General features: G+C 36.7%; 2 protein-coding genes across 4 annotated transcripts; one reads left to right on the top strand and one right to left on the bottom strand.

The window, feature by feature from the left end:
• The first annotated feature begins 898 nt into the window (after positions 1–898).
• On the top strand, positions 899–11660 carry LOC111984494 (protein SPA1-RELATED 2). 3 transcript variants are annotated; one of them, XM_024016131.2, is made up of 8 exons: positions 905–1175; positions 1818–3385; positions 6435–6592; positions 7066–7903; positions 8918–9064; positions 10084–10404; positions 10546–10605; positions 10738–11660. In XM_024016131.2, the coding sequence occupies exons 2-8, from the start codon at positions 1859–1861 to the stop codon at positions 10927–10929; spliced, it is 3243 nt and encodes a 1080-aa protein (XP_023871899.1). In that variant the 5' UTR covers positions 905–1175; positions 1818–1858; the 3' UTR covers positions 10930–11660. The 3 variants fall into 3 exon arrangements, with proteins under 3 accessions (XP_065619433.1, XP_023871899.1, XP_023871892.1); XM_024016124.2 differs by having other exon boundaries at positions 1724–3385; XM_065763361.1 differs by lacking the exons at positions 10546–10605; positions 10738–11660 and having other exon boundaries at positions 899–1175; positions 1724–3385; positions 8918–9128; positions 10084–10194.
• Positions 11661–12125: 465 nt separating this feature from the next.
• On the bottom strand, positions 12126–15452 carry LOC111984666 (uncharacterized). The gene is made up of 4 exons (XM_024016289.2): positions 15180–15452; positions 14935–15090; positions 12645–14684; positions 12126–12544 (listed from the first exon to the last, which is right to left on the bottom strand). Exons 3-4 carry the CDS (start codon positions 14590–14592, stop codon positions 12390–12392), a joined length of 2103 nt encoding a protein of 700 aa, XP_023872057.1. The 5' UTR covers positions 14593–14684; positions 14935–15090; positions 15180–15452; the 3' UTR covers positions 12126–12389.
• Positions 15453–15841: the final 389 nt, after the last annotated feature.

Here is a 15841-nt window from a genome sequence, read left to right as displayed (position 1 = left end):
ATTTAAAGACAATAGTTTGAGAAACTGTTCTTTTCTGCAACCACACATTTTTATCACCAAAACCTACCATTTTTTGCCGTGACCAAATGTGGATGGAATTTCAAATTTTTTTTTTTTTTTTGGATGGCGATGGAATTTCACTTTTATTTAAGGTACAATGTTCTGTGCATTTAAATTTCACGATTCTTACCAGAAACATTATTAAGCATTGTACTTGTTATTCTTGTTTGTCTCCCCCCTTTCTAACCAATCACAGCCTCAAATTTCTTAATGCATGCAGTCAACAAAGGAAAGATAAGAGTTTCATTTCATTAAATACACCCTCAATAATGAGAAATTATATGGTACTTATAGTAGAGCACGTTATTTATCTACCATTTCACTAAAACGCTCTTATCTATTTAAAATTGTTGAGTGAATAATTAGTTTCTATTTTAAAAAAAAATTATGACTAAGCAATTTTAAATAGATGAAAGTTTTTTAATGAAATAGTGGACCACGTCACTTGTCTACTATAAAGACCTTATAATTTCTTATAATAATATTGAAACCACAACAAAATTCACAACATTATTACGATTTGTTCACATAACAAGTTGTGTTATTACGATTTGTCCACATAACAAGTTGTAACTTGTGAATGGTAAAAAGTTGTAGACCTATATGAACCTAACACCCACAACTTGCCATGATTATAGCAAAAATTATGAATTTTTTTATTTTGAACTAGTATTTTTGATACACTATAAATATAAATTAAAAAAAAAAGGAAAAAAATCTTATCAAAAGTGACTTGTTTTAGTGGCCACTCTTATGCCGCGTTTGGGAGATTCGTAGATCTAATGAGAAACACACTAAAAAAGAAACGTATATAAATTTGTCACCCCCCATAAAAAACACCAAGATATTTAAGAAATTTATTTAGTCGAGAAAAAAAAAAAAGTACTCAAAATTCAAAATTGTGAAGTGAGAGTGAGTTTTAGAGAGAGAGAGAGAGAAGAAAGATATTTATTACTAGTATTTTCCATTATCATCTTCACCAAGCTAGGGCTTTTGGCCTCGAGTGAATTTCCGATTTTGCCCCTACACGACCTTCATACTTAAACCCGGATTGAAAAAGCTAGGCGGTGAAGCGCTTTTGTTTCGTTTCGTTTCGGTTCAAATTCGAATAGCTGGTAAGCTTTGCTTTCTTTGGAGTATTTTATTTATTTATGACTATATATTAATATAAAATAGTTTATAGTTTCTGTTTGGCTCCTGAGAAATTGAAAGAAAGTTTGGTTTCTGAGGTGAAAACAAATGGGGTGTTAAAAATGACGTTAATTCCGAAATTTTAGAATGCCCATTTGCTTAATTTTCTTAGCAAACAATTATAAAAATGAGAATTTTTTAAAATTGTATTGGTTATTTCTTTTCTTATCTAATAATATCAAAATTATGATTCCAGGGAAAAAAATAATATAAAAATTATGTCCAATTTTCTCACCCAATCTGTTATTTGATTGGCTAGCTAAATTGGTTTGGTACTTTCATGTTTCATCCTGATTTTTTATTATTTATTTATTTATTTTTTTGTGTGGATAATTTGAGTTATGTGAAACTGTGAATGAGTTGGTAGTTTATAGTTTTTTTATATGTTGTTTTTAGCATATGGCATTGTTTTAATTTGTTAAATTTTGTTTTATTATGGTGTTGAACTTCTTTTTCTTTTTAATTTTGGTAGCTTGATAATACTAGCAGTTGCTCTCAGGAGAAAATGAAAAGAAAAAAACTGAATAGTTTATCTGGGGTTTGACTGAACAAATCCCATTTTATAGGGCAAGCCAAAATTTGACTGGATGAGGTCAGTTTGGATGCCATGGACCAAGGATTGGGTGACGAAGTGACTCCTTTAGGTGCGGAAGAGGGTGTTCGCTTCCAACGCAAGGAGAGCGAGTATTCTCTGAAACCTGAAAGCCGTGACATGTTGGGACCCCGGGAAATGTTTATACCTGTAGAGGGTGACTATTCCCAGGACCCAGCTGAGGAATTTGCAGTTCAAGAGGGTAAGGTTCTATATAGGAGCGTGGACAATGTGAATGGATCTGAACAACCCCATGCTAGTTCTGGTGGTTTGGATGATGCTGGTGTCATGGTTGAAGAGTTGAGAGTGACCAATTACAATGGCTCGAACTTAGCTATTGTTGGTACATCAAACTATCGAGAAAGAATGCAGGGTAAGCAGAGCCAATGGCAGCATCTTTATAAGCTTGCGGATGGATTGGGAGGTGGGAGTTCATGTGGTGACACTATGTACAGGGATAATAGTCAGACACTGTCGAGTTTCTGGGAGGATATGGATTGCACGCCACTTGCAGAGTTATCGGCTCAAAAACCTTGTGCTGATGATCATAATGATATGATGGAACAGTTGACAAGTGCTGAAAAAAAAGGGGCTTCGGGGAATAATCATGGGGGCATTCGGACAAAGATTTTATCTAAATCAGGGTTCTCTGAGTTTTTTGTTAAACAGACGTTGAAGGGTAAAGGGATCATATGTAAAGGCCCACCTCGTGATGGCTTTCCTGCTGAGTCCAAAGACCAGAATAATTTGAAGGTTGCCAGTAGTACTGTGGCAGCTTCTGATATATCACCATCTCTGGCTCCCAAAACTGTGATGCCTTCTACTGATGTTATTGCTGCATTGCCTTCTCCTGATGGTATTTCTGGGCCCCGAACTGGTGGTTCTGATCATGACGGAGTTAGTTTGAGACAATGGCTCAAAGTTGGGCGCCAAAAAGCAAGTAAATTTGAGTGTTTGTATATATTTAGACAGATTGTGAATGTGGTCGATTATTATCACTCTCAAGGAACTGCCTTGAAGGACTTACGGCCCTCTTGTTTTAGGTTATTGCCATCAAATAAGGTTAAGTTTGTTGGTTCACCTGTTCGTAGAGAAATGTTAGAGAGTGCTATGGATCAAAATACTCTTCAGTCAGATAGTTTCCTTGTAAGAAAAAGGCCTATGAAGCAGATAATGCTCCCGCCTGCTGCTTTATATGCAAAGAAACTGAAGTTCAGCGAGAATAAAAACTTTATTGGGCAGTGGCATCAATACCCTTCAATACCTGGCTACAAATGTGAAACTGCATATGATAGCAATGCCAATATCACTCGTCCTCAGGATTCTTGTACTGAATATAATGAAGATAACCTAACTACACAATGTGAAACTCAGAGCAAGTCTAGCAGTAGCAGCCCTTTTACGTCTAGTATGGCTCAGCAGCAGTTGTCTTCTCTTGGTGACCAGTTGGAAGAGAAATGGTATACAAGTCCGGAGGAGCCCAGTGAGGGTGGCTGCACAATCTCTTCAAATATCTACTGTCTGGGTGTTGTTCTTTTTGAGGTGAGTTGCTGCTTCTTCATTTACTAGTTGACATTTCCATCTCAGCTTTTATATTATTGCTACTCATAAACTACAGCTATGCATGTTTGTATTATTGGTGTTGGAACACAGTGACCACAAGAGAAATATAAAGAGTGCAAACATTTGTCCATTTATACAGTGTCATTTCTGGAATGCATAATTAGAGAAATTTATAACTAGCTGTTACTCTGAACTTATTAGTATGGACAGGAGATGGCTTCTGTTGTGTTTGCATGTTTGTTCAATCTATCTAAGTCAACTATGTTCGTTAGTTGTCTTGATTCTAAACTATGAATGAATGGATGTATAATGTCAAGTTCCTTCGGCTGTACTTCGGTTTGTGTGTTGCAAACATGTTGACCCATGATTTGAGGTGCTGCTGAGTTTGAAAATATTTTTTGATTTATTAGTATTTATTTGGATATAAGAAGGAAAACTGAAACTTCCCAGTTCTTAGGTGCTTGTGATTCTGCTGTCGGTATTTCATTTCAAAGGAAATTTGCATATTACCAACATAGCACTTTCTTAGCCAATTTTTTTCTTGAGTGTACAACTGAAAAATGTTGAATACCTTTATTATAAGGACTTATGTTTGATCTGGTCTCTGATTTTGCCAAGGATTTAAGCCATGAAATAAGAGGTCCTTATCCCAGAGGAGAAGCTACTCTGGGAATTCAAAGTTTCACTGCACCTCTTGACCTGATGGCATAAAGGTTTAAATCACACTTTTGTATGGTTGTATAAATCAGTCCTATTTTTTTGTCATCTGCTCTCTGGGGGCTTGCTGACCCACATTATATTTGGCCTTAAACTGTCCTTTGTCACCCTCCAGTTGACCCTCGTTGGTTTGTTTATTCATCCCTGTTTCATGTGACTCAGGCATCAGACGATGATTTTACTAAAAAAATTTCTCCTTTGGTTCTATAGGCTCCATTTGTTTCATTGTAAAATGTTTACCAAGCAAAAATATTTTTAGCTGAAAACATTTTTAGGGAAAATATTTTCTTTTCCGGTGTTTGATTGCGTTTCTAAAAATGCGCTAGAAATCATTTTCTATGTTTCAATGGGTTCATGAATTTTGGGTCTATTTGAAGTATTGTTGCTGGTCATCACTGTTCACAAGCTCAAAAGTAGAGAGCCACCTTCTTCTTCCTCAGTCATCACTGTTCACAAGCTTCATTACCAACCAAAAAAAAAGCCCACCACACCCCAAGCAGCCACCTCAACACGCGGCTGGCATCAAGGGTGGGCGGAGCATTGAAGAGAAAACCTAAAATGTGAAGGAAGAAGATAGCCACCAAGGGATGGTGGTGATGATGGATCGCAATGAATGAAGCTCTAGGTAGAGGTCTGCTAAGGAGTTATTGGAGAGAGAGAGAGAGAGAGAGAGAGAGAGGAGTGTGATCCCAATGAGAACAAAGGAAAGGGCCATCGGCAAGGATCACTGGTGGTGTGAGAGGCTGAGCCATGGTGGAGAGAGAGGGTTGGGGGGGGGGGGTGGTGTCTGTGTGTGAGACAATTTTGAAAACGTTTTACAATATTTTTGGGTGTAAAATGTTTTACAAAAGTTATAACTATGCATTTCAGTCAACATAAAATATTTTCAGGGTTGACCAAGGCTTTTGAATTCTGTTCCGGAGACCGTTTCGGATTTGACCACTAGAATGGAATATTTTGGTGCTAATATGTACTGGTGTACCGTTTCAAGATTACCTCTCTCTCTCTCTCTCTCTCTCTCTCTCTCTCTATCTTCTATATATATATATATAATTTAAAGTTTATTAAATATAAAACACTTAAAAAAACATACAAAACGAGAGTGGGCAGAAGTTTAATATGAGTTGCTTTAATTTTTATATTCATTTGAAACAGAAAAAGGAAAAGCCTTACTAGTAGATTCATTTACAGTCTATGTAAACAGCAAACAAAAAAGACAATTTACAAATAATTTCAAATTTCAATCTCAACCTATCAAAACAGGCGTGTTTATGAAACCTGACATTTAAAAATGAATAAACTTCTTCGTAGATAACAACAATACACACGGACACAATAAAGTTTTTTTTTAAAAAGTGCTTAATCACCAAACCCACGACCAAATTTATATAATTAACACACATGGATACAGATCTATCTGAGATAAATAAAATAAATAACAAAGAATGAAGGAACTGAAAATAAGATTGAGCTTTGAGGTGGAGTTGGTGTTTCTGTCCCTTCTTCAATTCTTCGACAGACTCCAGCCAACTTCAAGCCTTTGACATAGAGACCGTGAGAGAGAGAGAGACAGTGAGAAGTGATAAAGAAATTGAGAGTGTGGAGAGATAGCAAGAGAGAAGCTGGAGTTTGAGTGCTGAGAGCCACCAAAGAGGGTGAAATTGAGGATCTTGTAAGTGAAAGGGAAGGTAGGAAAAAATACTAAAGTGTGCATGTTTTTAAAGCCAAAAAAAAAGAAAAAAAAAGCCAACATCTTTGAATCTTGGTCCAACTCATTTCAGCTGGAATGCTGAAAGTTTTGCCTGGAATGCCACTTCAGTCCGGAATTTGGGATGATATGGAGGAAGGGGGTCACCTGTATGAAGAATTCCAGAAATTTCTGGCCGGAACGGAATGACATTTAAAACATTGCCCGAAAATGCTGAAAATGTTTTCAAACATTTTACAACAAAACAAATGGAGCCTAAACTACAAATGCATTTATCATGTATAGCCACTCATTTATGTCAACTGTGAAATTTATGCCCACACAAAACCAGCATTCTTAGAAGAGAAAATTACCCAGACATAAAGGTTATGATTTTTTTTATATATCAGACTTGCCAACAAATGAAATAGCTGGTGGCATTTCTCTTAAGAATATTGACTGAGTTTAGAATCTGGAAGCATTATTTAGTCGATTCCGGTCAGTTAGACCTATGAGTAATGTTTATGATTATCATTGACTGTTTACTTGCTAGTCGTTGGCTCATATTGAAGTCATTGAATGACCAATTTGTATTTTAATGGATTAATTTGGGTTGTCTTTCAGTTACTTGGTCGTTTTGACTCAGAAAAAACGCATGCTGCATCCATGTCAGATCTGCGTTATAGAATTCTTCCGCCAGAGTTTTTATCAGAGAATACCAAGGAAGCTGGATTCTGTCTTTGGCTACTTCATCCTAAACCTTCTTCCCGCCCAACAACCAGGTAAGACTGAACTCTTTGTTGCTAGAGTCTAGTAAATTTTGTTAGCATGAGATATTGAGCATTTGACATCATGTCATGTCAAAGTGACTTTCTTCTTTTTCTTAATGATGAACAGTGCACTGGCTATTTATCTGATTGAGATACAATCAAATACTGGTGACATAGTTTCTCAAAAAAAAAAAAAAAACACTGGTGACATAAGTGGGTTGTAGTCTTGTGGGATTGAGTGCCCAATATATTAAAAAATTGTTTCAAGCCAATGAGTTCTAGCATAACAGTACCTCCTCTCCCCCCCCCCCACAAAAGAAAGGGGTGGAGGGTAAGGTCATGGGTTCAAAACCCACCAGGTGCTCATGTGAATTTACCAATAAAAATTTGTTTCAAATCCTTTAAATTTTGAACCTCAGCTTGGTTCTATATCTATACTCTGATGTAATGTTCTGGATTAATAATTTGTCTAATTTGTCTAACAGGGAAATTCTACAATCTGAAATGACTAATGGAGCAAAGGAGGTGTCTGCAGAAGAATTATCATCATCCATGGATCAAGATGATGCTGAATCGGATTTACTATTGCATTTCCTGGTTTTGTTGGACGAGCACAAGCAGAAGGATGCTTCCAAGTTAGTAAAAGAAATTAGGTGCTTAGAAAAAGATATCGAAGAGGTTGAGAGGAGGCACAACATAAAAAACCCATTGTCTCATGTGTGCTTGCACAATGACTCTCTCGGTAGAAAGGAGAATAAGTTCCTTCACAAAGAACCATCAAGTTTGGAGGTGCTTTCTCAATCATCCCCTGTATCCAATACAAATGACTTGGGGTTGATGAGGAATATCAGTCATCTTGAAAGTGTTTATTTCTCCATGAGATCCAAAGTTCAGCTTTCTGAAAGTGATGCCACAGCACGTGCAGATAAGGATTTATTGAGAAAGCGTGAGAACTGGTATTTGGCCCAAAAGGATGAAGAAAAACAGATTTCTATTGATCCCTTAGGAGACTTCTTTGATGGTTTGTGCAAATATGCTCGTTATAGTAAGTTTGAAGTGCGTGGGATACTAAGAAACGGGGATTTCAATAGTTCTGCAAATGTAATTTGCTCTCTCAGTTTTGACCGGGATGAAGACTACTTTGCTGCTGCTGGAGTGTCCAAGAAAATAAAGATATTTGAATTTAATGCACTCTTTAATGAGTCTGTCGATATTCATTATCCAGTAATTGAGATATCAAATAAATCAAGGCTCAGTTGCGTTTGCTGGAACAACTATATCAGGAACTATCTGGCTTCAACTGATTATGATGGTGTAGTGAAGGTGAGTATATTTTGCACGTAAGAGAGTGTGAACTGATAAAGAATACTTGGGCCATAATGTTAATGGGCCAATTCATGTGGAGCATGTTCTTTTATCTTGGTTTTTTGCTGGATAATCAATGATTTATCTCACAGATGCCCCCTCCCCTCCCTCCTCCTCCTCCTCCTCCTCCTCTATAGGTTATAGTAGATTCTGAGTTAATAGGATAGGTAGATGTTAACTGGTTTTATTATATTGTGAATGTGATCATCCATATCCTTTTGTTAGAGCAAAATATCATTTTCATTGTCAGTATTTGTGCTAGATCTACATGTCCCTCCATAAATTGAACTAAGCTAGTTCCTTTTCTTAATGTCCATGTTCTGGTTTCCTCCGTTAATTCAGACATGAGCAATTGTTATTTTAGGCTTGAATGAAATTTCTAAGACTGCAATAATGAAACTGATTTTAGACTTCAAGATTTCAGCAAAGTAGAAGCAGTTCCAATTTAATTATCATACTCCCAATGTATAATATGAAACATGTGCACACTGCCATTGTATTATTTCTTTTTAACCTCCACACATAATTTAGAGACATTATCTTTAAGGAAGAACAGACTATATTTAAAGTTGTAGGTGATGATGTCTATGATCATATATATTTAAAGTTTTGGCCTCAAAGGAAGGGGGAATGGGAAATTCAAACTAGGGACCTCTGCTTCATGAGGCATGGTTTCAAGCTGATTGTGCTACCCCTTGGGGTCTTAAAATGCATATGTTAGTTGGGTTATGCTAGCAAATGGAAGTGTTTTTTGATGTATAATCTTGATTAATGACTAAGTCTTTTAGTTTCCTAATAATATTAACTTTATGATTACTTGATCCATGGTATCACAAGACAATTTCGAACACTGGAGGTTCTAATTTGATTCTCTATTACATTGCATCTTAACCTGTGCGTATGCCTTGCTTTTTATAATTACTAATTTTTTCTTCATTGCTCTCAACTTGATTTGCTTGGATGGATTTCCAGTTATGGGATGCAAGTACTGGTCAAGTGTTTTCTCAATTCACGGAGCATTCAAAGAGGGCTTGGTCTGTTGACTTTTCTCAAGCATGTCCGACAAAGTTGGCTAGTGGAAGTGATGATTACTCGGTGAAACTGTGGAGCATTACTGAGGCATGCATACTCTCTCTCCTTTTTCTCACTTCATCCAACACAAACTAGTACTTCAAGAAAATTGGTACTTAGTAAAATTAGTGTTACAATTGAAACGGATTGCTTTTTGGTCTTTATTTATTTTTTAATCTCTACGATCTTAAGTCAATAAGCTCTAGCTCAACTGGCACCTCCTCCCCTTATAAGTTCTAAGGGGAGGGTGAGTTCATGGGTTTAAGACCCATTGGTTGGGTAGCATACCTATATATATTTTTTTATTTAAAAAAAAAAAAATCCAATGATTTTAAAGAAGGTATAAGAAGAAATGGGATAATATTTAATTTTTAAGCTTAAATACATTATTGGTCCCTAAAGTTTAGCCCATGAGGTATTTTAGCCCTTGAAATTTAAAGTGACTGCTTTTAGTCCCTTAGATGATGTGGCCAAACTAAAAATGACACGTCATCACTCCATTAGACATATCAAGGACTAAAAGTGATTACTTAAGTTTGTTAGGGACTGATTGTTTTCAACTTTTAAGGACTAAAATTTAGGGACCTTCAGTGTAATTTGACCTAATTTTTATATTTTCTTTTGGGTACAAGAACTGTCAGATTGATTCATCGTATATGCCAAATCATTGATGATTTTTAAGAGTATATTTTCCCTTAGAGAGATTTGTCCTATTCGCAAAAAGTTCCTTTATGGTACTCCTTGAAAATGGTGAACAACAAATGCAATATTGTTATTTGAACTCTTTTATAGAAATGATCAAGTAGGATGCCAGAACTTTCCTGGCAAGATGTGCAGGTAGACATATTGATTGTGACAATCTTGCTTTAGTCTTGTAGCTCAATTGGTTGGCATTTCTTGTGTGTTCATGACATCTAAGATTCAAATCCCTCCTCCTCTGTTGTAACTAACAAATTAAAAAAAGAAAAAAAAGAAAAGATAATGTTGCATTTTGGCACATGTTCGTTCTAGCTTTGGCTACCACTTAAAATTTTTGAAAGTCTTATGCAATAGAACTTCTTGTGCAGAGAAACTGCTTAGATACGATCAGGACTATTGCAAATGTCTGCTGTGTTCAGTTTTCTCCTCATTCCTCACATTTGCTGGCCTTAGGGTGTTCTGATTATAGAACTTATTGCTATGATCTTCGGAATACTAGAACCCCCTGGTGTGTATTGGCTGGCCATGACAAAGCTGTTAGCTATGCAAAATTCTTGGACTCTGAAACACTTGTTTCTGCATCCACCGACAATACATTAAAGCTTTGGGATCTCAAAAAAAGCAGTCCTAGTGGCCCGTCCACTCATGCTTGCAACATCTTAACCCTTAGTGGGCATACTAACGAGAAGGTTGGTTTACTTATGCTAGAACCTATTTCCTTTTTTTTTTTTTTTTATTCTAACATTTGGCATAGATCTTGCTTCATTTAAGAATCTGACTTCTTGCCCCCTTTTCTGGTTGGTTCAACTCTGCACCTCTTGCGTCCTCAGAATTTTGTGGGTTTATCCACTGCCAATGGTTACATAGCATGTGGTTCAGAAACAAATGAGGTATGCATTAATTGCCTATGTCACACTGAGTTCATGGATAAATAAATTAAGAACGGTTTTCCTTCTTTGTTTCCTTCTTTTAAATTCAAGTAAGTTCAGTGCTTAATATTAAAGTGGTCTCATTCTTCTCAGGTTTATGCTTATCATAGATCTCTATATATGCCTATTACTTCCCATAAGTTTGGCTCCATTGATCCTATCTCTGGGAAAGAGACTGATGATGATAACGGGCAGTTTGTTTCAAGTGTTTGCTGGAGAGGGAAATCAGACATGGTGGTTGCTGCCAGTTCAAGTGGGTGTATAAAAGTCTTGCAGTTGGTTTGAGGAAAATTGAACTGTTTGAGACCAAGGATTTGTAGTCTTCTATGGCTTTTTTGCAGCTCATGTGACCCCAAGGTTTTCTGGGGAATTGTTCATAGCAGAAACCATAATTTTGCACAGAGAAATGCTGAGAATCCGAAGAATTCTTCAGCTCAAGTTGATCATGTGATGGGCACAACTGGTTGGAAATACTGGTTGTGCAACATTTCAGCCCTAGAACATCTTTGAAGAGAAGCCAGACAGATTGTGACAACTGATTCCAGGTCTCCAAAGTGGAAGATTGAGATGCAAGAATGATAAATTAAAACGCTTAAAACCATCATTTTGCCATTGATAGAAGAGGCCTGAGCTACTGCTTTAAGATTTAAAATGATTGATTGAGATAGACATGAATTCCGAACAATTGGATTCAAGATAAAAGTAGGATTTTGGGAACAGCTGTGTCAGTTGAAACAAATATGATCTATTTTTGCACTTGCTCCTCAGAACAATGCAGATTTGTTTTGCAGTCCTGAACTCCTTGTATAAGTTTTCGGTGAAGGACTAGCATTTGTTAACTGACTAGTTTGTTCAAAGACAGCGCAAAAGCATTGTTCATACTGACAAGAAATTCGTTATTGAGTTGTAATTAAGAAATTATTGTCCAAAATAGGAAGCTGCTATTGTATATTTTCTAAAATTTGATGTATATGGTTATTTTTTTTATAAAAGATCTGACAAGATATCCTGTCTCATGAGTTTTTCTTTTTTCCCAATCTTTGTGGAATATCACAATTGTATAGACTTAAAAGTGCTTCATTTTGTTTTAAAAGAAGGGTGTCAAAGTGCTTCTTGATTTTTTATTTTTAAGATGATTAATTTTAAATAAAGCCATTGATAATTTTCAATCTTTAAAAATAGTTCAACTAGTAAAGTCTCTTGTCGTTGAATAAAATATTTGGAGTTCAAATTTTGTTTACACAAAAAATTGATTGATGTTTTGGTTTGATGATAAAAAAATAATATCATGAAGTGATGAAGTGGACGCTTTAGGCTGATAATCTATTGCATCTTTTTATTTTTATATAAGAATTAGGCTTTAAAGATCTTGGATTGCAGTTAGCTTAAAATCTGTCCAATATTGATTAAAGAAAAAAGAAAAAAGAAAAGAAGAATAAAGCCCTCCAACAAGGCCGAATATACAGAGCACAATCACATGGTAACTGTGTAATGACAAAATATATATCTACTTCAAAATTGTAGTCCTATAACATGGATACACTTGTTTGCAGCCAGTCATGGAGGTTCACTATCTCTAACCTCATACAAAACTACATTTTTTTTTTCCTTTTTTTTTTTCATTTTCAGAAGTAGACAAAAAAAAGTGATGTATGTGACAAGCTACTGTGGGAATCCCACATTTTGGGAAAAACTTCTATGGAACACCACCAACTCTGTTTCAGTTAGGTGAAGTCCCCACAAACCTAAGAATTAGGGACAGGCCTGCCTCTTATTCTTGGGTGTATAGGGCTCATAGTCAATGGCGACATACTCCCCTTGGTTGACCTCAAATTGTGGCTAAATGTTCTCAATGGTGATTGTGCTGGTGAATGTCTTGGTGTTTGTGTTTTTGTTGTTCCTGTGTAAGCAACTCAAAAAATTTAGTGACATTGCAATAGAGGATGGATTGTAATACCAATAATTCAAAGGAAAATAAGCTGAGTTTAGAAGTAGCCTACCTGGGCCTTTTCTCATCTTAGGTTCTGCAGATTTATTTCTTTGTGAAATTTTCTTTACTGGGGTCTCAGAAGAAACTGATATTAAATCAAAACTAACTGAAGCTGTATCACTAGCTGGTACCAATTGATCATCCACTACAGACCCGCCATCATCTCTGCCAGTTGAGGTCGCATCATTTGTTGGATCCTGACTCTCATCATCTTTAATGCTCATAGAAGTCTTGTCCTTCTCAGCAAGTTTATAAGCAAACATTTGAAATGGAATTCGCGATGCTGGAGCTGGATCACCACCCTCTTCTGCAGGAAATTTCTTTACAAACAAAGCCTCTATTTCACAAAAGTCTACAGAAGGTGAGAGCAGTTGAGGTTGACCATTGTCGGGGTTCATTGCAAGAAATTTCTTGATGTAACGTAAAATCCTACAGATGGATGAGAAACTTGGGCGCTGAACTGGGTCATTTTGCCAGCATTTTTTGGTTAAGTTCACAAGGAATTTAGGTGAAGGGAATGGGAAGAGAGGCCTTTCCCCAGTCCTTATATTTCGACTCATTTTCTCTCCTTGTAGATGATCATCTTCAAAAGGAACTTTCCCTGTCAAGAGCTCAAAGCAAAGCATACCAAAGCTATAGACATCTGCTTTCTCTGAGTACTTACAAGTAAAAGCACTTCCTGGCTGTTCTTGCTCAGCCAGAACTTCAGGCGCATACCAAATACAAGTGTCTGTTGTACCTTGGTCTGTATTTTGGTTTGTTGAGTTTCGAGTAGTAGTTTTTACTGATGATAAGCCATAACCTGAGACCTTCACTTGTAAATAGCCTTCTGTGGAATTCCTCACTTTGACAAGGATATTAGCAGGGTTCAGATCTCCATGATAGATCTTCTGAGAGTGGAGATATTCCATGCCTCTCGCAATCTGAAGCATGATTTCAACAGCAACCGGGAAAGAAAGCAGAATCCGCCTCCTTGCGCTACAATTCTCCTTCATGAAGGAGACGAGATCCTTGTTTATCAACTCCATAACAAGCAAGCACTCTTTCTTATCGTCGTCATAAAAGCCGCAAAGGTATTGCAATACATTGGGATGGGAAAGTGATAGGAGGGTAGAAATCTCAGAATTCAAAGACTCAACCTCCCCATAGAAGTGCCTCAAAACAAAACTTTCCCCCAACCAATGAATTTCCTTATACTGGCCTCCCCCTTCTAACCGGCGCCTCACTTGGTAATCCTTTGCTCCTAATAAAATTGAACTTGGAAAAAGTTTTCCCTTAAATTGCTCTGACCCATTTAGTTTCTTGATCAGTAAGTCTGCAAGCCTGTGCTCATTTTTTGTCAAAGCATCAGAGAGCAAAATTCTCTTATCCTCTAGTGCTTCAATAAGCCTCCATTTATCTTGCTTCCAAGCACTCTCCAACCGGTTACATATTTCTCGAGGGATCAAGTACTGCTTCCCAAATCTCCAATGGAAAAGTTTTGGGTCATTCCACTCCTTACTGTACTTCCTCGTGAGCACGACTTTCCTCTTTTTCATGTCATCCTCATTGAGTCCCGCTATCTCTCCAGCATTCTCTATGGCCTCAATTACAGCAGGGAATAAGCAGAACAAGTTGTGTATGTGATATTCAACACAATCTTTGTTCTGATGGATACTGATTGCTTTTCCCCACCAATCCTTGAAATCCAAGCAATACTTAATGTAAAGCTCACCTTCTTTAAAAACCCTGTAGAGCTCTCCCAAAGGCGGCTCAAGAGCTTTCCATTTCTTGTTCTTCTCTTCAAACTTCAGGTTGTGTCTTATCTCCTCTGCAATTGTGTCGAATGCCAAGCAAAAAATATCAAACAGCAAACAGCACTGACATTGATTGAATTGAATATCGTCTTGCAACACCATGAGGGCCTTCATACTTCCAAGCACCTCTCCAATATGCCGGAATTGTTCCATTCCGGGCATAGAGAGGCGAATTCGTGATTCGGGTATTCAAGAATAATGAAAATGCAACTCAAATCTTCAAGATGCAACACAAAATCTAACTATGCAGCAACCTTCAGATAATGGTTTCAAAAAGAAAGAAAAAAAGAGAAAATAAAGTCAGCTATGAAAGACAGGAAATTATGGAAATTAACAGAAGAACAAAGCTGTTCTAAATCAGAACAAACTAAAACAAGTTCAAGAATCAATAACAGGCACCATGTATTTCTCCAATACCAATGATGCTTCCTATGACAAACAACAACAAAAAATAGAAAAAAGCTATAATAGTTGAAAACCAAAAGGACTTTAGCATCTATGTACCTGTAGTAAAAAGTTCATTCTTTCACCGATCATATTCATGAACACCCAAAAAAATCACCTCATATTCTCACCCGATCAACTTAATGAACATCCAAAAAACCACCAATTGCTATCAAATTCTCAAGAACCCAAGTCGCCGGAACAATTCTATTCGATCTGATAAAGCAGCAAACCATAGTCAATGGATAACCAAATAAACAATAAATGATAATAATATTTGCTGACAAAACCAAATAGAAACTGACCAAAATCGGTTACGACCAGAGCTTGTGAAAAATAAAAACAGAAAAACCTCCTCCTCAGGCCCAAAAAAGAAATTGAAGTTTCCCACAATAAGATCAATTGTTTTTTTGATTCGGAAACTTCGAGGTGGCAATTTTGTCGGGTTTTTTTGGTTTCCGTGTAAATTTTGACGAATATCTATACCACCCAACAACAAAAGCAAGAACAAGAAGAACAAGAGGCGAGCAGTTTTGTCAGCTTGTCTGGGAAAATTCCACAAATCTTGGCCGTTGAAAAGGTCCGGATTCTTTGCTAATTCTATGTATTTATATTCTTTTCCCGCGAGTTTCGTTTTCGTTTATGTTTTTTTTTTTTTTTTTTTTTTTTTTTTAATTATTTTTTAATTTCTTAAAATGTCGTTACTTGTATTTAACGTTTTCAACTGCCGTATTGACCGTTACCGCCCGTTGACACATTCAGCGACGTCGTTGACAAATAAAACGGTGACGTTTTGTGAGAACCGTTAGTTTTTTTTTTTTGAGCAAGAGAACCGTTAGTTGTGTTGGTAACGGATTGGCGTTTGATAGTCCAACACCGCAACACGTAACCTTCGACGGTTTACTGTAATTAATTAATTAATTAATTCAACCAGTAGAAAAGTCGGCTCTGGACTACCAAGTAAAGT

This window comes from Quercus suber, unplaced genomic scaffold (genome assembly GCF_002906115.3).
Source record: "Quercus suber isolate HL8 unplaced genomic scaffold, Cork oak 2.0 scaffold_503, whole genome shotgun sequence".
Lineage (NCBI taxonomy): Eukaryota > Viridiplantae > Streptophyta > Magnoliopsida > Fagales > Fagaceae > Quercus > Quercus suber.
The sequence above is the reverse complement of the archived record's forward strand: the minus strand, read 5'-3'. Positions and strand labels throughout refer to the sequence as shown.

Excerpts from the sequence above, each read along its gene's own strand:
- LOC111984494 (XM_024016131.2), top strand. The coding sequence starts at position 1,859 with ATGGACCAAGGATTGGGTGACGAAGTGACTCCTTTAGGTGCGGAAGAG. Across the intron at positions 9,065-10,083 it reads AACTGTGGAGCATTACTGAG|AGAAACTGCTTAGATACGAT; the intron begins GCATGCATACTC and ends CTTCTTGTGCAG. Across the intron at positions 10,606-10,737 it reads GTGGTTCAGAAACAAATGAG|GTTTATGCTTATCATAGATC; the intron begins GTATGCATTAAT and ends CATTCTTCTCAG.
- LOC111984666 (XM_024016289.2), bottom strand. The coding sequence starts at position 14,592 with ATGCCCGGAATGGAACAATTCCGGCATATTGGAGAGGTGCTTGGAAGT. Across the intron at positions 12,545-12,644 it reads TAAGATGAGAAAAGGCCCAG|GAACAACAAAAACACAAACA; the intron begins GTAGGCTACTTC and ends TTGCTTACACAG.